The sequence below is a fragment of the Cryptosporidium parvum genome, chromosome 8 (assembly GCF_000165345.1).
Source record: "Cryptosporidium parvum Iowa II chromosome 8, whole genome shotgun sequence".
Taxonomy (NCBI): Eukaryota; Apicomplexa; class Conoidasida; order Eucoccidiorida; family Cryptosporidiidae; genus Cryptosporidium; species Cryptosporidium parvum.
In genome coordinates, this window is record NC_006987.1 from 125,007 (window position 1) to 147,727 (window position 22,721).

Here is a 22,721-nt window from a genome sequence, read left to right on the forward strand (position 1 = left end):
CTCGTCTCTTTCTGAACTTACTCAGCAACTTATACCTTATATATGCATATATTATTTTTGTTTATAAGTATTTTTAAATATATCCAATTATCAATAAAATATTCCTCATATTTGCACCTGTGCATGCATTCATAATAATGTGTGACTATTTTGATTGGCGCCAACCCATTAGTAATATTAAATTTAAAGATTTTTAAAGTGAAAAGAAGATATTTTTGAGTTCTAAAGCAATGGAATTTGTTATATAGTTTTACTGAAATGGAAACAGATTGATTGTTTTTTTCTACTTTTTTCCCCATTCTATCTTTCTTTCATAATAAATTCCAATAAAATACATTGCTAATAGTTAGTTTGTTATATAGAAAAAATTTTTGAATTTATTTGGGGTTTAAATTAGAAAAACAAAGATAAATTAAATAATTTTTTGAGTAATCTTTGAAAATTTATTCCAATTCTAATTCTAACTAAATAAAAACTCGTAATTTTTTTTAGATTTAAATAAGCTTAAATGTAGAATTAACTTCTAATAGATTTTTGTCATCTAAATTATCAATCAGCTCATATTTCAGTCAAAATTTTTTTTATATTATTGATTTATTTTATCCCACATATCATACTTTATTAATAAAAATGATGAAAGATGCACTCACAATTATTTTCAACAATAATGAATATAAAAACCTAGTTAGAAAGTAAGTGTAATTTCTTCCACTTAATCTTAATCAGTTACGTTTTATTTAATATCTTGTATACCATTAAAATATAAATAACCAAATTAAATAACGTTGGTTTGAAGTGTTTGCCGCCATTTGTGTGCATTGTATTAAAATAAATAATAAAATAAGATGCGTGTAAAAATATTTGTGGGTTAGAATTGAAATAATTAATATTTGTGTAGAATTTAAATTAAAATAATACTTTTTGGTATGAGGTGAAGTGGTTTGATAATCATATAATTTATTATTTAGAAACAACCTTAAAAGCCAATTTGATATTTAGCCGGAAATATTTTCATTACTTAGTCAAGTCAATTTGACATTAACAAAGTATATTTTCATTGATATATATATATATATATATAAAGAAAAATGTCAGCTGCTGAAGTAAGTTTTGACTACAGGTATACTTGAAGTTTTTTTTTATATTTTTTTTAATTAAAAAAAATATTCAATAGCTCTGTTTCCTTCTTTAGGTGAGAATAAGAAAGAAACAAAAGCAATAATTCATTTTTTGAATTTTCGAAAATTTATAAATTACTTCAAGTATCCCTTCCTTGCCGTGTTTTCTATTTAAACTCAAATACTCATCTTAAACTGCTAGATTGAAAACTGTGCCAACATTCTTGATTGTGAAAAAAAAAATCAATATGATTTAAAACTATCCCATAGAATTCTAATTTTGGCGGGTGTTTTTGTTAGGTAAGTTTATCGCATGTATTACTTATTAAAGAAGTAAATTAAACAAAATATTTGATTTATAAAATCTAGTGAAGATAAAGTACAAGAGTATATGGAAACCAACTCCAAAACTTCTTTAACCATTGAGGTAAGTCTAATTTCTAAGATTTATGCAATTTCAAAAACGATGTTGTATCAACCCATAAAGTAAATTATCCAGAAAATTTTTATATTTATTCAACTTTAATACACTCCAATCTTTTTACAGGATTTAAAATCATTTGCGGGAAATGCTAAGTCAGGTATTCCTACTAAAGATTCTATTAAAAATATGTTTAACCTATTAGATGTTGGTAAATCCGGCCAAGTTGACCTCGAACTACTTAAATATGGACTTACATCCATTGGTGCTGACAAATTTAATGGATTTGAAATGGAAGATTTCTACAAATCATTGAATATTAATCTAGAAGAAACAAAAACTGTCACTATTGACCAAATGGTTGATCATATAATGGAATTACTAACAGCATTCAAATAAAGTCTAGATTTTACTCCTTATCTGATATCTTAAACTTATTTTAAATCAATTAAATATATTACTTTGCCATTTTCATAATTTATTATTTAATGCATATTTATTTCTTTTTTTTAATTTGATTTGCATGATTTTCCCGCCTACATGTAATTATTTTATTTAATATTTCATTCTGTCCCATTTTTAAATATTAAATATCAAAATTTAACAAATACCGAAGATTCTGAAAGAACTTGTTCTATAAAAACCTGTTTGCTTAAGTTAAGAGAAACTTGAGAGTTAAAGAGCTGTTTAACTATTGAAATTGTAAATTATTACATAGGGGAAAATAAAAATATTATATGTATATATAACATATTATATGTATATATAACATATTATATGTATATATAACATAATATATATATATATATATAAGTGTATATATATATATATATATATATATGTTATAATATATATATTTATATTTATATATTATTCATTGATGTGTGTATAAATCAAATATAATACAGGTAAATTGAATCGAATCAGATAATAAATAAATTAATAATAAAGGTGTCTGGACAAAGTTCTTTCCCCATTTTTTTTACGCTTATCTGCTTTTCTTTCGACAAAATATCTTTAATATAACTCAAATAATAAATATTACTAAAAAAAATAACATTAATAATTCCGATAACTCTTAAATAATTAATTCTGCCAATTTCAATATTCAAAATCACTTAAGATTAGTATTACTATTCTTTTAACTTGATATTAAAGTATTAATATTCACTTCACACCTCACTATTGATTTATTTTTCATATTAATATGGCATTATCAATTTCAATATTCCCACCAAGAATTTGGTCAAAAATTATTTCTAGAACCAATGGAAGATCTTTGGATATCTTTAAATACTGCTGTTGTTGTACTTCTAGTACTACTAAAGCATTATATAGATTTATCAGCATTTGGAGTGGGTTCTTACTTATATTCAATATTTTAATACTATTGCTTTGTTTAAGAACATCCAATAAATATCCATTGTTTTTAAAATATTTATTCCCCAAATTATCAGAAGCTTTATCTGTTGAAATTGGTATTATTTATATACTACTTTATATTATTTCAGCTTCCAATATTATTACAGGATTTGTTGGTGCTATAACAACGTATTCTTATAATATTATAGCTCTCAAGATATATATGGTATGCAATTATTTAAACATCATTAAAGATATTATATTCTTTATTGTTATTAATATATTGTTAAATAAATGGCATATAGCTTTCATTCATGTTGTTACTTTTTTCTTTATGTTGTTCCTTATATTTATACTTATTGGGCTTTTAAGTTCTTTTGTAGCAGAAAATCTCTTATATATTCTTGAAGAAGAAAGAGATGAGAGTTCTACTGCTCAAAATACTGAAACAGCATCAGATTCAACAAACAGTAGAATTGCCAAGAATGATGAAAATGGTAATAAAGATCTTGAAGTAGCCAAAGATGATGAAACTAATAATAATTCAGCAATACAAAATTAAATATAATTGTAAATTAAGAATGAATTCCAATTTTCTTTAAATACTTATCAGTTCCCATTACATATCTTCTACCATTTGGACATACATTAATACAATCAACATTAGTAATAGATTCATCAACTCTGAATTCAGTTGGAACAGTACATGCACCTCCATTTTTTGGAGATGTAAATTGACGGTAAGCTTCTATAGTAAAAATATTAGTCTTGGAACATTTTATACAATCTTTTGCATTTTTTGGTAACAAATCAACATGACAAGGTTGTGGTAACAGTACTTTTGTTTGAAGATTACATACCAATTCCTCTGGCTCTTTCAGGGAATTTGAACCGCGTGCAAATAATCTGAATTGTTCATTATTTAATTTTCCGTCTGGTAATACTAAACCTTCAGCATTACCAATTTTCATAGGCATAAATAACCAATTTGGTTTTTCATTTCTAGATTGTTCACTAAATATAGATCTCGTAGCTTGAACAGTACTATCTAAAATAATTAATGCTTCTTTGTAATTTTCTATTTCATGATCTTTTAAATTATGATGACTTTTTAATTGACAAGTCTTGATAGATCCAAAAGATGCTGCAGTTACCTGACATCTTGTGAAATTACTGTCAATATTATTGTTTTGTTTGTTATTACTATTATTATTATTGCTATTATTATTATTGTTATTATTATAATCATCATTTTTTGATTCGGGTATGCCTGAATTTTTACTAACATCACCAAATATTATACGATTAAATAACTTTTTAATAATATCAATATAATTACTTTGGTTAACTTTTATAGCCTTTTTAATACTTGTAATAATTTTAGTATTATTTTCAAACTTTGAATTTTTATCCTTTGCTATATTATGTATTAATTCATTATCATTACTCTTTAAAAAGGTGAATCCATCTGGTAATACAAATCTAATTTCATCAGCTTCTTGAAATAAATGGAAAAATACCCAAATATTAGTAGTCTTATTTAACTGGGAATCTTCAAGATATACCATACAATCACTGCATGGATTTGTATTACATGGTTTATATTCAACAATAGGCTTCTTATTACTAACACATGGGTATTCAAATGAATCTGGATATAACTTCTCACCAATCCATCTTGGTATTCCATTAGCTACTTGTACAATACTTGTAATATTACCAAATCCGCCACATGGAAATGGACAAAATCCCCATGGATATTCTGAAGCTATAGTTCTTAAATTTTCTCTCTCAACTCTACATCCAAATTCTTTGTTACAATCCTGTTTCATTTCAAATGGACAATCAGAATATTTAATAACCATACCTAAAGACTTACTCCATCCCATTTGTTTTTCTTCATTCCATGGGTATAAAGTCTCACAATCTGGACCATTACCAGAATTAGTTAATAATATTTTTCTATACTCAATTCTTTTTCCTTTATTCTTTGAAGCATTACAAGTAACAGTACATGGTATTAATTCTTCCCATGGACCTAATTGGCAACTTACATTACATGGTGTATCACCACATTCTCTTTTCTGATAAGCTCCACCACATAATTCTTCATCTTTACCAGAAAGTAGAGTTCTTCTCCATATTTCAACACCAGAATCACAAGTTGAACTGCATCCAGTTTCTCTTCTCCATGGACTCCATTGACATTCAGCTTTAAGCAATAAACGCGTATTTTCATGTACTTTAGTAATATAATGACCAGATGAAAAGCGAATTTTTGATAGCCACCAGAAATTCTTGGGGTCATTTTGAACTTTTCTTGTTTCAACAGGAGTTCTTACCTTTAATTGAAATCGATAGTATCCCGGCGCAGGGAATACAGATTCATCTTGATTTTGAATTACAAAGTAGATTGACCCATTTGCAGATACTGTTGTACATTTGATTGATATTGGAATAGATTTCATTACTTCTGGACTAATTTCTTGTAAATGTTTAACACATGTACATAATTTCTCACTTTTTGGCAATGTATATGATGGTGGAGTAGAAATAATAAAGTAATCAATGGTATGACCTTCAAAAGTTGAAAAAGGTAAGGTAAGAGTTGCAAATATATCTATATCTGAATCAACAAAACGATTATTTTCTTCAATTTGAAAAATCATTGTTTTCTGAAAATCTATTTCATTTTGAGATTTTCTTCCTTTTGTTTGAGTTGAAGTTTCTAGAATTGAATCCTTATTCATACCAATAAGTAAATTATTTAATTCCAAATTGTTAGCAAAAATTTGATCAATATCAGTTTCACTTGCTTTATTTAATTGAAGTGAATCAATTTCATCATTTTGCATTCTATAAGAGTCATTTATTGACTCCAATTTCGATATTCCAGTTACTTCATTATCTGTTTGTTGCTCATTACTTCCCCTTGATCTAAGTATACTTTCGTCCATATTTTGTATACTTACAGGAGGAGAATAATCAGTAGATTCACCAAACAGTCCCCCCACATAATATATAATTAGTATAAATACAAATTTAATTCCCATTTCCTTTCCACATGTATATATTGAAAATTATTTTTACCTTATATAAACTTTAATTATGATTCACTTATTTCTTAGGCAGATAACTTGTACCAATATCTGAAAAATATATTTATTGTAAGCTTAATTAATTGGTTTATTATTATTATTATTATATTTTTTTTTCTGGTTGTTTTGAATAAGTATATTTGAACTTTACTTTTAATGACTTAGCTGTTAGCACTCTAAGTTTTCTTATCTTTCTATAATGATTAATATTTACACTGTTTTATTCAATGATTTCTTTAAACCAGTATTCATATCACAATTTGTTCTCCATTTCAAGCTCATCCCGTCTAATGTCGATTTTTATTATTTTTTAAAAATTTTCCTTCAAATGCATTTCCATTTACACACGGCGCCAATTCCCCACATGCATTTTAGTGTCATATCCAACCACTAAAAATTTGACCAAAAAGTTTTTTTTAATAACTTAAATTGTATAAAACAACCTCTAAGTTAACATTTAAGTATTATTAATCTTTGTTTTTATTTATTGTTTTCAAAATTATTTTATTCCCAATTTTGTCATTGAACTTTAAATAAAGATGGCCTTTCATCTTTTCCCCACATAGTTGCACACGTAATTATAATAATCAGATTATAAATATATTTTCTCCTTAAAATTTGGATCTTTTCAAATTGTTTTCTCTATCATTTAAAATTATTCTCATTTTCATTTTCTTATTTCATTCTTATTGTCCGTTTCTATTGCCATTAATTTAATAATTTTTAAAAACCGTCAAATAATTTCAAAGTATAAATATTAATTTAGTATTTTTTTTCTATAAACTTATTGGTATTTCAACTTCTTATTATTGTCCACATAATACTGGCATGACAAAAACAAATTATTTTCTTAACTACATACCGGAGTACATGCAATCCTTGCATGTAGTAAAAAAAAAAAAAGAAAGTTGATATAAGGAAATTTGAAAAAATGAGATAAAATTATGTTGATTAAACTTTCAGAAAATGTACAGAACTTTGTAAATCTTACAACTATCGGAAATGAAAGCATTAAATAATTAAAAAATAGAGTAAGAGTTATTGGAATAATAACATTAGTAGATTTAAACCAGAGATAAAAGTAGTTAGTTTAGTGGTTGCATTAGTACTAGTGGTGCAGTAATAGCAGAAATTATTTTATTCATATTAAGAAAAAATTAATAAGAAAGGAAGTAATAGGTAGTTTTATGTCCAACCCGAAATGCAGAATCTAAAACTAAGCTTAAAGTAAAAGAAAATACATTGTCTTTTCAAACATTTGAAGCACAAATAAAAAGCAGTACCAATTAACTGTAGAGTAAATGCACGACAAATTCAGGGTAAAATTAGAAATTAATTTTTCATCTTAAGTTATTCACTGGAACACTTATTTATATTCAAAAATAAGAGAATTATTCAGAGAATTGAAAACTAACACATAAAAAAAAAGATGAAAATTAATAGAAGAGAATTCAATATTAACAAAAAAAAAATTCACAAATTCAAAATACTCTTTCAATAAAGGGAATAATACGTCAAAGTGACGCAAGTTTTTTTAGGCAGCTCCTCTACTAAATTTAAAAAAAAAATTCATTTATCTCTATTATTATTTAATTTAAATACAATGCTATATTTCCATTATTAATATTAATTCATAAATATATATTACAGTTCGACCTTTTCTTCAAATTTTATCTATGATTACCGCTAATTCTGATAATTTTCATTCTGCTAGTTTTCATATGTAATTTTTAATTAACTACTATTATTTCACAATAAATTCCTATTTATTTTTCATTTATCTATTCTATTAATCAATCCCTGCCTTATTACCCATTTTTCACTATTACTTTAATCTGACATAAATAGTCGAATAATATATTTTATTAGGCGGGAACTCAGAAACAATTTTTGGGTGCCCCACTTATAGTAATTTGTAGACATTTACCCGCTCAGACAAAGCAAAAGTTTTCTTTAAAGTTAAGATCAGAAAGCTAAATTAATCTATAAAAGGTAAAAAGACACTAATTCTCTTATAAATTTTGTGTTTAAAGAGAATCCAGTGGGGATCTATGGAAAACCATCACAAGCCTGGAACAATCTACTCGAGCTTGCAGATAAAAGAGGCGATCTTATATGAGCTAAAAAGATTGCCAAAAGACAACAAGGTATTTAGGAGGGATGCTAATTTATTCTTTCTCTCAGACAGAGATTCGGTTAAGGAACTTTGTGAACAGAAAGAGAACTAGTATTATTTCTTCATTGGTTGGAATAAAAGACTAATTAAGCTTTAATTAATACTTAAAATTGGAAAAATCGATTTGTCTCACTTAAGTTTTAGAAATCTTAATGTTATTTGGCTGATTATTTATGTACATTGGAGTATTATAGTGTACATATCTGAAATCAATACTAAAACTTTACTTTATGTGTTAAGTCTTCTATCGTTTGATATTTTTTCATTTTGAAACAATGCATAGCAACAAAAGAAAACATAGAAAAAACAAGGAATTTACCAATAGTTGGCCTCTAACACTTGACCATAGTTTAATGGAGTCATTGACGAAGAATGTTTCCGCCAGAGAAACCGAATTTTTAGAGGAAGTTAAACTCTATAAATCAAGACTAATTAATTCCAATAACTCTTCAACAACTTTAAACTCCATGATCCTTCATTACAGTGACAAATTTCCTGCTGACTCATTCATCTCGAGATTGTATGCTAACCCACATTCTATTCTATTTCTATTCAATATTATCCCTCCTTTGCTTTCTTGTTCTAGTACTGGAACTCCTTTTTTAAGCAAAGAAAGATCAGAAATACTCACTTTTGTTATTCAACTCCTCTTTAAATCATTAATCAAACACTGTCAGATTATCCTCTCTATTGACAAGAGATTAGATAATTCTATTGTGAATCTGAGTATGAGTTTAACACATCATATTCAAACAGTATTCTCTGGAAATCAAGATCTTGCAATTATGATGAGCTCATGCACAAGTCTATTAATTATCCTCTCAAATAGTTCAGCTAACTATATTCGAAATATTGTCTCTAACTTTGAAGTCGTTTCTGGTAATTTATCTTACGAATATGATTGTATCCGTAAAATGGCCTCTAGAGAATCCATTGTCAGCAATAATAAACTCTTTCAAAGACTTCCTTTTCAAAATAACCTTAAAATTGGTAATTTTATCTCATATTTAAGGTATTTAGAAGGAATTGCTAACCTTTATCTTTTAAATGTTGAAAGACCCAATTTTCTTACTCCTAATAAAAAAGCTACTATTGAAAAAGTTATCCTCTCCATGTCTCCTGTAGTTCTTGAACAAATGGAGAAACTTATCACTATCTACTTTTCTCAATACAAACCCGAAAATATCTTTGGTGATTATTCTCTCTTTTATGATGGAGAAGGAGCTAGACTGAAATTTATTGATTTTATTGCACCAATAATTATCCAAACTTCACTCAAATGGGTATCTGCATCTCAAGAAATCAGCCTTAGAAGATTTAGCAAGTTACATACTAGCTCCTATTTTGATATCTCAAAGTTCCCTAATATCCTTGAAATGGTATTATTACCTATACGAAGGGACCAAATCAGTGATGAAGTTTCGGATATCATCCTAAACTTTTTAGAAAGTTACTCAGCTCATCTTAGTCTATCAAACAAACACTCTGTACCGATCTCTGTATTATCCAAAAATATTCTAATCTCATCATTGTTATTGTCAAGCTCAATGAACAAGGATTCTACAATATTCACTTTGAGAGAAGAACTTTCTTTATTAAATACAAACCTAAACTGGCTTAAGGTTTTAATCAAGTACTTTAAGATCTTTTCTCATTCTTTAGTACCTTTACTAATCATTTTTGATCTAATGGATCTTCCCTTAAACTCTGATCTTGAAAAGCTAGAGTTTGAGGATCCATCCATTCAAGATTTATATCAAGAATGGATCGATACTTGTTCAACAACTTTTTTGAAAATTGTCTTTGAAACAATTTCCAAGGCATCTAGAATCTCTAAGGTTAACAGAGCCACATTTTCTGCACCAATCATGATCACATGTGGTGATTATCATCAATCAAAAGATTTGAAGTCATCTGTTAATGATCAAAGCTTTATCAAGAGTAACTTTGATATTGCTGATATGAGAGTAGGACTTGAGATGGATCTAGATTTAGATCTTGATCATGAAATTCCAAGAATTATCGATGATTTTGGTCAAACTTTAGGAATTGATTATAGAAATGATCCAGATTTGGGTTCTGGATTACTTTTTCTGCCAGAAACTCTTAATGTTAATGATAATACAAAATTACCATTTAACAAATTATCTCAAAGTAATGTTCATAACAGTACTTCAATGATTCCTAATCCTATTCAGTTTACTGACTTCAAACACCAACATATTCATCATTATCAGCACCAACATCAGCAGCATCTTATGGACGTGCCAGATTTTAACATTCAACTAGGCAGTGAAAGTAGCCATATTTTCCAAAAATATCGTCGAGAAGTACATTATTTAATGTGTTGCTTATCCTTAATCACTTTAAGAGGATCATCTGAGTTTATATTACTCTCGATTTCTGGTTGGGGAAGTTTATGTAATTCATTGAGAATTTCATCTTCATGTAGTTCATATCTTGAAGATCTTTTAATGATCACCAATCAGACTAAGTTTAAGCCTTTAGAAGAATGCTTTCAAAAAATTAAAAACCAAAGAGAAAACGTTTCTGACAAATTTGCAGATATTGATGAAATTGGTCTTGTTGGAATACAAAGGTACTTTGTTTGGTCAATTGTCCAATTAGGAGAATTTCCTGATGAGCTTTATAACTTTGAAGATCATTCAGATTCATATTTCCCAAAATTCTCACAGAAGAAATCGAATCATTTGAAGATTAGAGAATCTATCAGAGATGCTGTTAGAAATGCAATATTCTTCCCAGAATCTCCCAATATTGCAAATCCTGGTTTTGATGATAATGATAATAATAATATTAACAAAATAAATTATCATCTTTCAACAAATTCAAGAGGTATTATTAAATATATATTGCCTTTCTATTCTTTCCAAATGTTCCTTAAAGATACATATCTTCATCTAAATGGATTTAATCTTGTTAGTTATATTGGATCTGGACAAATCAAAATTAAAAGATCTATACCAAATACTAATAATATACAAATTAAAAGCTTTATTGTACGCTTAGAATCCATTTTACATGCATTTAGTGCAATTATTAAGAAGGGATTAACATCTTTCCCTTTAAGACCTAATACAACCAAAATAACTGAAAAGATGGGTAATGATGATCTTAATAGAATGTATAACAATGAAGATGAAATTAGGAGTTTGTTAGAAATGGTCAATGCTTCCTTAAAAATTGATGATGAAGATGTAATTAATAGTGAACTTAATAATCGCGAATTAGTTCTTGGTAATGAAAATGACTATTTTGAACAAACTCGAATTCTCTTTGATGCTGTTATGCTTAAAATCTTCAAAGTAACTGGCGAATTTGAAGGTCTTATGGACATTTACCTTAGAAATTGTCATCAGAGATTAGCAGACCAAAGAATTATGATTGATGATGGAGTTAGAGTTTATGAGAGATTATTTAGACAATTATTATGTACTTTAATTACTCTACTTGGAGTTAGCTCAGTTTGGTTTAATGATAAATCCATTCTAGTCACTTTAAAAGGTCTTAAATATATTTTTAGATCACTACAACTTATTCAAGAAGATCATTTCTTCCCATTGGCTCTAGAACAAGATCATGTTGGAGCCTTAGCCTTGTTAAAGCTTTCTCAAAACAAGACATGTTTTGAAAATGAAATCTTGGATTATATGGTTGTCAAATGTATGGATTCATTTTCTAGACTATTCTCTGATTCTAAAAAACAAGTTGAAATTCCCTCAATGACTTTTGAGAGCTATCTAATTCTATTAACTTCACTTGGAATTTGTATTTCACATATCATTTCTGATGTTGATAAAGATCATCTATCATTCTATTCTTGTACTAATTCACCAAAATCCATTTCAGCAACAACTTCTTCATCAGTTTCAGCTTCAAATGTTGGTAATAACAAAGAACATCTTTATCTATTTAAAAAACTACAAAAATGGAAGAAGTATACTGGAATGGTCTTGGAGAAATACTTGTATCTATTAGATAGATTAATTGAGATCTATAATGTCAAGATTATGGATCAAGATTCTTTCAAGAATATGGATGGCAATCATGGTAATTGTAGTCATAACAAAAATAAGATACCGGTAACTGATGATGAAATTTGTCAAATTTATAATTTATTATTAGTGACTTACATGTTATTTTGTGGACTTGAAGCATTCTTTTCTTCAATATTTCCATGTAAGTATAGGCCGTATAGTTATGTAATACTTACAATAGGAGCAGAGAAATTTTCTCATTTGAATATTTTGGAATATAGCAAGAAATTATTCGAGTCAGAGAGTAATCTAAAATCTTCTATTGCTGCTAAGATTTTAAAGGATGCTTCTAATTACATTTTAGGGTTCTTTTCAAAGGAGTTTTATTCAAGGATAAGAATTATTTTACGTTTATCATGTGCTATTTCACCAAATTGGTTACAAGTACTTTATCATCCATATACTTGTATAATATCTTGCATACTCCAATTACCATTTTTGAGTACGAATAATATAAATGGTGAGGGGGGAGGCTCAGACCTTCTTCTTGGGTTGTATAGATATATTGGTTATGATGAGTTCCAATTTCTTTCAATGGACGCTCCTTTTGGCAATCTACGTGGTTGCGTTGGTGTAATGGGTGGTCATATTATTACTAATAGTAATGGTAATAGTAATAACAGCAACTTGAATATGAGTATTAGCAGCAGTAGTGGTGGTAGTACCAGTATAAATATTATTAATAATAATAATAATATTAGTAACAATGGTAATAGTAATAATAACAGTAATAATAATCATATTAACAATAACAATAATAATATTAATAACAATACTATTAATAATAACAATAATAGCGGAATTGGGATAGGAGGAATGATAGCAGGAATTACTGCTAATAATGGTGTTATGATTCCTAATATCCAGAGAGGTAGAGATTTGGGGAGTAAATGTAATTGTTGTTTTAATGGGGAAAATGAGGGTTTTGGTTCCAATGGGATAATAAAGAAAGGGTTGCATCCTATAATAACTTTGATCTACAAATTATTACTATTTAATAGGGGGTTAAATGTTGATGCAATTTCTATTACGAAATTGCTACAATCTAACTTTCGGGGTTTGGGAAACTTTAGTGTTGGTGGAAGTGTGATAACTGGAGGGACAGGAGCGGGAGTAGGAGTGGGAACGGGAATAGAGGTCGGTCTAAGTGGATGGTCACCATTATCGTCATCATCCACTTTGGGTTTTGTCAGTAATGGCGGAAATAACCAGAAATATCTTAAGGACGTGTTTAATATGTTGAAAGGGGACTTAATGTTTTACAGGGGTGATGGGGGGAATTGTCATAATGGTGACAATCATAATAATGATAATAATAATAATAATGCTTTTTCAAAAGTATGTATTTGCAATTATGTTCCAAATATTTTTTTACCATTGTCAGTAATGATGTTAAGGGTACCATATTTTACACTAAAAGGGAAGCAGAAATTTTTGGACCCAATATTGTCATTTATTAACTCCTTTAAAACATTTAATGTGCATCCAATCATCCAGTTTTTGAGTTATTACTCTGTTAGTGTTTCTACTTTAACTAGCATAAATAGAGATGATTATAAGCTACAAGATTCGACGGGTTATTTTAGATATTTTAAGAAAGATTCTGGATTACAAGATGTAAATAAACTAAACACCTTTTGTATGTATGTGAATCAGATGAGTAATTTAGATGGTAATCTCCGAATGAATAATAGCAGAATTGATGATCATTGTTCTTGCTTGGAGTACCATGATGGCGTTTGTTTAACTTTACTATTATTGTTACAGAATTTGACAAATTTATCAGTAACTAATGATAACTGTTATCCTGGACAAGGGGGAGGTAATACTGGGATGGGAATTTTAGGTGGATGTAATGGAGCTTATAACGTGAATACAAGCTTCATTAAGATCGTTGGTACTCCGATACGAGCGAATTTGGAAGTATTTATAGAATATGTAATATCAAGATGTATAGTTACATTATTAATATGTATAGGAGCACAAAATTGTAATATAAAGAGAAGAGTAGAAAAGGAGAGGATTATGAATTACTATAATAATAATCCTATAGAGATGAATTTAAATGATTATAATAGTTACAATGATGGTTCAAATGGGGCATTATCATCAATTAAATCAATATTCAATGAAAATAACAACAGCAGTAGAAGGATATTTAATCAAGGAGGACCAGTAGTAGATAGAGGAATGATAATTACTACTCCAGGATCCGAAACAATACAAAATATTGGAATAAATGGAGGAGGTATAAGTATGAATGGAACAGGATCATATTCTGTGTTATGCGGCAATAATGGTAATAATAGTAATAATAATAATATGAATATGAACAATGTGAATAACAATAATATAAGCTTTTCAGGGGAAAGTATTTATGATATGGAACCCGATCAGATTAAAGATGAGTTGAAACAAAATGAGATTAATGAAAGGTTTATACCACAAAAACTACTTTCAAATCAAAGGTGGGTAGTAATTACAATAAAATATTTACTAGGAACAGAATTTACAAGTAGGATTAATAAACAACAAATTGAGAGATTATTTACAAGCTCAGTTTGGGGTGTAGAGTTGACAACAACCATTTTATTGGCAATTTTAGAATCATATTGTGATTCTGAATCCTTTTCAATACTTTCCGATATTTTGATTTTAATTAGACAATTACTTAACAAGAAACGTTTCAGAAATCTTTTAGAAGCTTCGTTCTGCAGACTTCCAATAAGAATGTTGATTCATTCAGCAAATATTTCAACTCATTATCCGATGTTACACTTCCCATTAACAAATGGTATAAAAATGAATGATTATTTCTTAAGAAGGGATTTTGAGAAGAATTTAACAAAAAATCATGGAAGTAATTATCACCAGAAATCAAAGAGTTCTTTGGTTGCTTGTACAGTTCGACAGTTCGTCTATAGACTATTAGAGGAGAATTTCTTTTTAAATTCGAACATGATGGATATGGGTTTTCCTCATAATGGGAATAATGGAAATGGTAATATGAATATTTTTGATTTCAATAGTGGTAATTTTGGTAAGAATTTTGTGAATAATGAAGAGTTTTCCCACATGCACGAGGATATGTCATTTGGCGGGAATGTGAATTATAAACTTCCATATATATTAAAGTCTTCATTTACATCAGATGTGATAAAGGATTTTATTCAACAGATTGTGAGCGTTTCAGTGTCTCAAACGAACAAGACAAAGTTCAGGCAGATTTTGAAAGAATTTTGCGTAAAATCAGTGTGCAAGAGAATGGATGAATAAATGTGAGCGTAACCTAAGATAGGTTTGTATGCATGTGGTAATTTTGTATAAGGGCGTACATTAGTGAATGATATTATATATATTTGTATATATATGTATATGTGCTTATATGTTATAAATATTTATATATAACAATTACAATGTTGTAACCATATTACAAAATGAATACAGATACGCCTGTATGCAATACTTTATTTTGGGTTTGCCTTTTTTTCCTATTTCAATGTTTTTTTTGCAAGGCAATCTCTTCTTCTTGATTCAATATTGTTTTCTTTTTTTTTGTAACATTTTGAATAGTGGGATGCTTTGGAAAGAAAGATAACTTGAAAAAGGGGGAAAGTGTGAACGGTTTTAATATAAAAAATAATATTGAATACAAATCACGGAGAGATGGTGGGAATATTACAAAGCTAATATGTGTCATTAATTAATTTGATAAAAATTGAAATGGTCTTGTGGGTTTGAGTTTTTGATTACTAATTATTTAAATGAGGGTTTTTAAAAAAAAAAAAATAATAAAAGAAATGGATTTATTGATAATTTGAGATTAGGTAAAGAAATAATTTTAAAAAATGATTTAAAGAAATGATGATTTTGTTTTCTTTAATATTATTACTCTCAATAATAACTAAGTTCGGGCCTTGACACAAATACAGAAAAAATAAGGCGGCAACTCTGGTGCTCATAATGCTTCCAGAACTTTAATATAGCCAAGAAGGTCTAACAATTCCAAGCAAGAAAGTCAATGTTTGGTTGGATTATGGGTAATTGGGGTATTTAAAAAAAGATGTATTTGAAATATGATTTTGGGGGATCCTGGGGACTTTTTTTTTTTTTTTAGATGATACATATTAATGGACAAGGTATTTCTTCACAAGTAAGAGTTAAAGCTCTTGTGAAAGAAAAAATTTAGGCTAACAATCGAAGGAGAGGGAATTGTTGATCATTACATTCAATATTTATTTTTTAGCTTGCTTAGTATTTAAATTTGTTGAAAAAAAGAAAAAAAGAAAAAAAAATCATTTGTCATTGGGGTTTATATTGGATTGCTATTAATAAATATTGGAATGCTGGTTTTTCTAACATTTCGATATGTATTACCGATGTTCAATGATTATTTGTATTTATTTAAATAATGAATGAATGTTTATGAATACACTCGAATATATCATTTTCAATTTAAGATAAGAGGCAATTATGATCATTTTTTCCTCTCGTTTCTTGAGGAAATGATGATTAATATATTGTGGGGGAGGAAAGTAGAGTTGTTCTTCTCGAGTAAAGTTTTAGATTGTGAATTAGGTGGGCAGATGGCGTGAGAGTTTTGAGATATGGATGAGTTTGAGTGGGTTTTGGATGCAGGATGGTGGCGAGTGCGTTAAAGGAGGATTAGAGGAGGGGGAGAATAGAGAAATTAGAGTGAAAGGAATTTAAGGAGTTAAACTTAGAGATTAGCAATATGAATATTTGTTAGGATTTATTGCGGATGTTTTTTGAGAAAATTTAGTTTGGTATGAATGAGTGAAATAGAAACTTGTGCAATCTCACCTGATTTTGTGAAATATCATTTTTCATTGGAATTGAAAGGTAATCTTGTGATTCGGTTATAACTCTGAAATTTTAGTCAATTTTCTAGAGTTAGTAAGATGTTGTCATAGGAATATGTTGTTTCAAATTGTACATATTCTGAATTAAATTTGTTAATTTGTTTGTGTCATGTTGAAACATGCAGTGGCGCCATTAACTAATTTTGTTAATTGTATTAGTAGTATTTAAATTTAAAAAAAAAAAAAATCAAGAAAAAATGAAGATAACAAAAAAGAGTATATTACTTTATATACCAAATTTGATAGGTAAGTTTTCTTGTAAATCATTTATAAATATGAGAAAATATTAATAGCCTTGACTTAAATTATAAACTTTATAACAAAGGGTACTTAAGAATATTATTGGGATTGACACCACTAATTATTAGTACCGAGTATTACTATATCTCAATACTTTTCTATGGAATAAGTCAGATTTTAGATGCATTTGATGGATATTTTGCGAGATTATTATCTCAAGAAACAAAATTTGGAGCTATATTAGATATGATTACTGATAGATGCAGCACAGTAATAATAATAATATTAGCAATCACATTAAATAAGAGCTACACATTTTTGATGATAATATTTTTGATAGGAGATATTTCTGGTCATTGGCTATACATGATTTCAAGTATTTCATCAGGAGGAAGTTCACATAAAAGTATTAAAGAAGAAATGTGGCCGATTTTAAAATTATATTATTCAAAAAAACCATTATTATTTACATTACATGCATGTAATGAAGCTTTATGGTTAATTTTATATGGCCAGGGATGTATTTACGATAAAGCTACAAACCTAAAACAATTAAATCAAATTGATAAAAAATTCATTCTAGTAACATCATACTCTCTCTACATGATTCTGCCACTTGCCTTGATCAAAAATATAATAAATTTTGTTCATTTATTTTATGGTTGTAATATTATTTTGGAAACTGATGTTAAAGAAAGAATGAAAAATTAATGCACACAAAAGGCGGGTTGTAGTAAAATATCAATTTATTTTTAAATTTTCTAGTATCGCTAATATTTGTTTTTTAGTTACTAATCTTAAAATGCCTACCTTTGCTCTAATATTCTCCCGACTCTTCTTTTGTATGAATTGAATACATGCATACAACGCATAATATCTACTTTTACTTATCACTAGCGCTTGCCCCGCTATTATCAGCCTCTGGATTTCGCTCCAGAATTACAATATCCTCAATAGCACTACAAGCTGGAACAAATTCATCAGTTGCTAACTCTGCTCTCTCATTAAACCCAAGAAGAACTGGAGTGTTGTGTGTCTGGAATCCCGTAATCTTTCTTGGATTCCCTGCTTGCCCTACAGTGTCTACCATCTGCCCCACACGTACCAGAGTTTGTATTGGCGCCAATGACGTGTCGACTGTGACAACATGTCTGGGAGTAATAGCAGGAACAATTGAGAGTAAAAGATAATGATAATTGCCAAAAAGAATAGTTCTAGACCTTAGAGCAAGATGGAGAGTTGTGATAATGGAAACCAGACTTATTGGATTTAAAAGAAGTTTGTTTGCGTGGCAAGGATTCACTGTTACGAGACCTTTACCCATATATAGAAAACCTTGAGCAATTCTGACTGCATAAAGAGCATGCTTATCTTTTCCATAATACGAGGCCAACTGTCTCAGTAAGTTGGCAGTTCTAGAGTTATTTGTCCCTGCTGAAATTAATCCAAGAGCAAAAATTGCATTAAGAGCAACATCTGGATCGGAATCGTGGGTTAGTTTGGAAATTGTGTCTATCAACACTGGTTTAGGATTTCCAATTGAAAGGGCAGCCAAACTTATTGGAACAGCTCTTCTAATAAAAACTGATGAGTATTGAAGGACATTGTCAAGTGCTCTAAGTGCCATTTCAGTTCCAATTTCTTCTCCAAGACTTATTAATGCCATGTTTAATACGCATACTAATACTGAAATATCTGATTCATCATCATCCATTTGATCTTCATCCTCAGGTAGCTTCTTTCCTCCTTTAGCAAGGGTCTCCTCAACAAGAACTCTCTGCATTTCTTGGATCTTAAGTACATCTCCTGATCCTGTGTATGCACACCCAACCACAGTTTGTCTGCAGTGAGCTCCTATTGGATGAGTTATCGCAGAAAGAGCTTCCAAAGTTGTCTCACAAGCCTCTCGTTTTCCCAAAAAGAGTAATCCTAGACATAATCCATAAAGGATACTTAAAGGATCATCTAAGAAGGAATTACTTTCAAGTTGTGAATCTCCTGTAGATTTCTTTTTATCTTCGCCACTATTAGATAAATCTCCATCTTCCATACTTGCACTAGTGAGTCCAATTGTCAGAAGAAGGTCCAAAACAGCTTCAATAATACTCTGATTTCCGGATCCTGAGAATATTAGTCCTAATGATAAAGCAGAAATAGCTGAACATTCTAAGCTTGAGAAAGGATCMATYRMGATTGGAATTAGTAATTCCAAGMTATCTTCTCGGCAGGTACCAATATATGAATAACCAAGGCCTAAAATAGCACCCATTCTAATGGTATAGTTTGGAACAGCCGTTTTGATTATTGAAATCTTATTATCATTTGAGTTATTTGCTGATTCACCAACTATTTCCATCTTTACATCATCCCCTCCATCTTTACTACCGCTAGTAGCTACCTCTTGGATTGGTTCGTCTCCAGAATTGATATATTCAGATAAAAGAGCAAAAGAAGGATCACAGTCGTTCTTGATTCTGATAGAAATTAATCCAAAAGCTATTAGAGCACCAGCTTTAATAAATGGATCATCACTCCACTGAAACTTATCAATGTTAGCCAAACCTTCATCAATATTCCAAAGATTAATCACTCCCAAGGAGGCACTTACTGCCATCTTTCCGGAATCCTTATTCTTATAGAGCCAGGATGAATCATCCTCTCCAATTAGTTTATCCTTACAAAATCCAACATTTACTAAGGCATTCACATATGTGGATGCTAAATTCTGTTTTGCTGTATCCAAAACCATCATTGATCTACTAGAATACCTACCATTATTTTCCAGGTGGGTCTTGTAAATTTCCTCTGGAGTTTTTGGCTCAAGAACCTCCAATTCTTTTGCTAAGAATAAATAAAATTTGCTAAGATATTCATTTGAAAAGATACCTTCAATTATGGATAGCTCAGATTCTCCATAGATCTTACAGAAATCCCTGCTAACTAAATGAGCTTTAAGCTCCTCTAAGTCTATATTACTTGAGAATTTAGCAAGTTGGAAGAAGATTTGCTTCAAAATACTCAATCCTGAGACTCTGAAAGTGTTTGATGAGCTTGAGATATTAGAATCATTGGCCTCATCCTTAACTTTGTCCTTCTTTGATTCATATGACATTATATCATCTATTACAGAAAATACTTTCTCTTTACAATTTTGACCATCCAATTTAAGTGCTATAGAAACAGCCCAAGAGTGCTTTTCAAAGCTTAAAAGTAGCTCAAAGCAAAGTTTCAGATATAAATCATGTTCTTCTGCTGATATAGCATATTGAGAAAGTTGTTGTAGGTATAATACGATCCTTTCCATTTGTTCAATATCAATTTTAGCTAAATATTCCAATAATGTCTCCATTTGCTCGACTTCACAGAGCAGATCAATAGCTTCCAGTTCACAGTGCTTCTCAATCTGATAAGGTACCATAATCTTAACCAGTTCAAGGAGATCAGAAACATCTGCTTCTTGATCTGAGACTCCTGATAAGTCTTGGTTTGTTTGTCTTTCTGAATATTCTAATGTAATTTCACCTACAATATTTCTGACATACTCTTGACCCCAGTCTAATATTCCTTTCTTGTTTCCAGAAAGTAATCTATACTTTAAAGCTCTTTTCTCTTTCATATCCCCCAAAGTAGTTGATAAAACAGAAATAATCTCACAAGAAAGTTCAGAAAGTTGACCTTTATTGGAAACCTGGGAATCACAAAATTCTTTCAGAGTTTCATAATGTATACCTAAGAACTTTAAAGCCTTTGGAACAGATGTCATTCCACTAGTAGATGTCTTTATTAAGCTCGAAAGGGATTCCAAGCTGGACTTAGAAACCTCAAACTCGGACTTTCCTGATACAACTTTCTCAACCAATTCATCTATTTCCTCTTTCAAAACTTTATCTTCCTCTGTTAAATCCATCATATCTACATTTGGAATTGATTCTACCTCTTTTAATCCCTCCTTCTTACCAGAATCCTCATTTTTGGACAAATTTTCTTTGTTTGACGTCATATTACTTTGAATTCTCTCTTCCTAACTCTTCTAATTATCTTATATTCCAATTCCCTCTCTCAAACCATTTCCTTATTACTTTGTTTTTTATTATTTTATTTTTATGTGAAAAAACGCTTTGCCTCTCAAAGCCTAAGCCAAGCTATTCACCCGCCCCACAGTTTTTTAATTTATTTTCTTATTTTTACCCTGCAATCTACTTACTCAAAAATTTATGTATTATTAAAATTTTCAGTGTGTGCGTGCTTATCAACCTCAAACCCTAATATTATTGCTTCCAAATGAATATCTAAACCGATAATATCCTGGTTTTTTTTAATAATATTAGAACTCTTATTATCCTTTCCTTTTTTACCTGTATTTATTTTTTACCCTGGCATTATTACAAAAACATTTGGCGCCGGAATGTGGCGCTGATTTTTAAGCGGGCTTGGAGCATTTAAAATTATTTAGTTGATAATAATCGAGGAGGAAAATATTGGTAAAAGATAAATTATTATAGTAGGAGTTAAAGAAGGAGAAAGTTATTGTTAAGAATTCAAGAAAAAAAAAAGATAAGGCACTGAAGTTTATAATTAGATTTTCTGTGTGTGTGATATAATTAACAAAATTTTTTGTTTTCTTGCAATCTTTCAATAAGGCAAGAGATACATTGGAAATAGGTTATTATAGTATAGGAATAAATAAATTGATTTATTACATTTTTTGTTGTTACACAATGGATGAAGTTATTGTTCCAAGAAGTTTTAGATTACTTGATGAATTAGAGAGAGGTCAGAAAGGGCAAGCTACTGATGGAGTATCATGGGGTCTGGACCAACATGATGATATTACATTAAGTACCTGGGCGTGTACTATTTTTGGTCCTCCAAATGTAAGTTTATATAAACTGTTATTTATTTACTTAATTTCTTGACTATCATTTAATTAGACTACTTTTGAAAACAGAATATACTCACTAACTGTTTCTTGTGGTCCAAATTATCCTGATGAAGCTCCTATTGTCAAATTCAATACAAAGATTTCTCTTGGATGTGTGGATGGGCATGGATTTGTCAGCCCAAGTTTTGCTGTACTAAAGCAGTGGCAAAGGAATTTTTATATTGAGAATGTTTTAATAGCGTTAAGACATGAAATGGCCTCCAATTCTAATCGAAGATTAGCTCAACCTCCTGAAGGTACTTTTTATGATGATTGATCTCATGCAGCCAAAGTTACTATATGAAGTGATGAAAGGGAAAATTAATATCATTTAGGGTATACTAAAAATTTGCTTTCCTAATATTTGTTATACTACGAGCTATAAATAAAAAAAAAAAAAAAAAAAGGTCTTGGAATTAAGAATCCTATAATCTTATTATCTTT

At 29.2% G+C, this 22,721-nt stretch overlaps 6 protein-coding genes across 6 annotated transcripts; 4 read left to right on the forward strand and 2 right to left on the reverse strand.

The window, feature by feature from the left end:
• Nucleotides 1-2,746: 2,746 nt before the first annotated feature.
• cgd8_530 (hypothetical protein with 4 transmembrane domains) lies at nt 2,747-3,463 on the forward strand (the record flags this gene model as incomplete). Its single annotated transcript, XM_625514.1, has 1 exon — nt 2,747-3,463. The coding sequence occupies one exon, from the start codon at nt 2,747-2,749 to the stop codon at nt 3,461-3,463; it is 717 nt and encodes a 238-aa protein (XP_625514.1).
• A 13-nt stretch (nt 3,464-3,476) lies between these two features.
• cgd8_540 (CpTSP12; extracellular protein with 1 TSP1 domain) lies at nt 3,477-5,954 on the reverse strand (the record flags this gene model as incomplete). The annotated part of the gene is made up of 1 exon (XM_625515.1): nt 3,477-5,954. One exon carries the CDS (start codon nt 5,952-5,954, stop codon nt 3,477-3,479), a length of 2,478 nt encoding a protein of 825 aa, XP_625515.1.
• A 2,496-nt stretch (nt 5,955-8,450) lies between these two features.
• On the forward strand, nt 8,451-15,509 carry cgd8_550 (large uncharacterized protein; the record flags this gene model as incomplete). Its single annotated transcript, XM_625516.1, has 1 exon — nt 8,451-15,509. The coding sequence occupies one exon, from the start codon at nt 8,451-8,453 to the stop codon at nt 15,507-15,509; it is 7,059 nt and encodes a 2,352-aa protein (XP_625516.1).
• A 2,093-nt stretch (nt 15,510-17,602) lies between these two features.
• cgd8_560 lies at nt 17,603-18,067 on the forward strand (the record flags this gene model as incomplete). The annotated part of the gene is made up of 1 exon (XM_001388382.1): nt 17,603-18,067. The coding sequence occupies one exon, from the start codon at nt 17,603-17,605 to the stop codon at nt 18,065-18,067; it is 465 nt and encodes a 154-aa protein (XP_001388419.1).
• A 172-nt stretch (nt 18,068-18,239) lies between these two features.
• Nucleotides 18,240-21,377, reverse strand: cgd8_570 (proteasome regulatory subunit S2 (RPN1); the record flags this gene model as incomplete). Its single annotated transcript, XM_625517.1, has 1 exon — nt 18,240-21,377. A coding segment is annotated over one exon (3,138 nt), but the record flags the coding sequence as incomplete, so codon positions are not given.
• Nucleotides 21,378-22,074: 697 nt separating this feature from the next.
• On the forward strand, nt 22,075-22,554 carry cgd8_580 (ubiquitin-conjugating enzyme E2, putative; the record flags this gene model as incomplete). The annotated part of the gene is made up of 2 exons (XM_001388383.1): nt 22,075-22,230; nt 22,288-22,554. Coding segments are annotated over 2 exons (423 nt in total), but the record flags the coding sequence as incomplete, so codon positions are not given.
• Between the last annotated feature and the right edge of the window lie 167 nt (nt 22,555-22,721).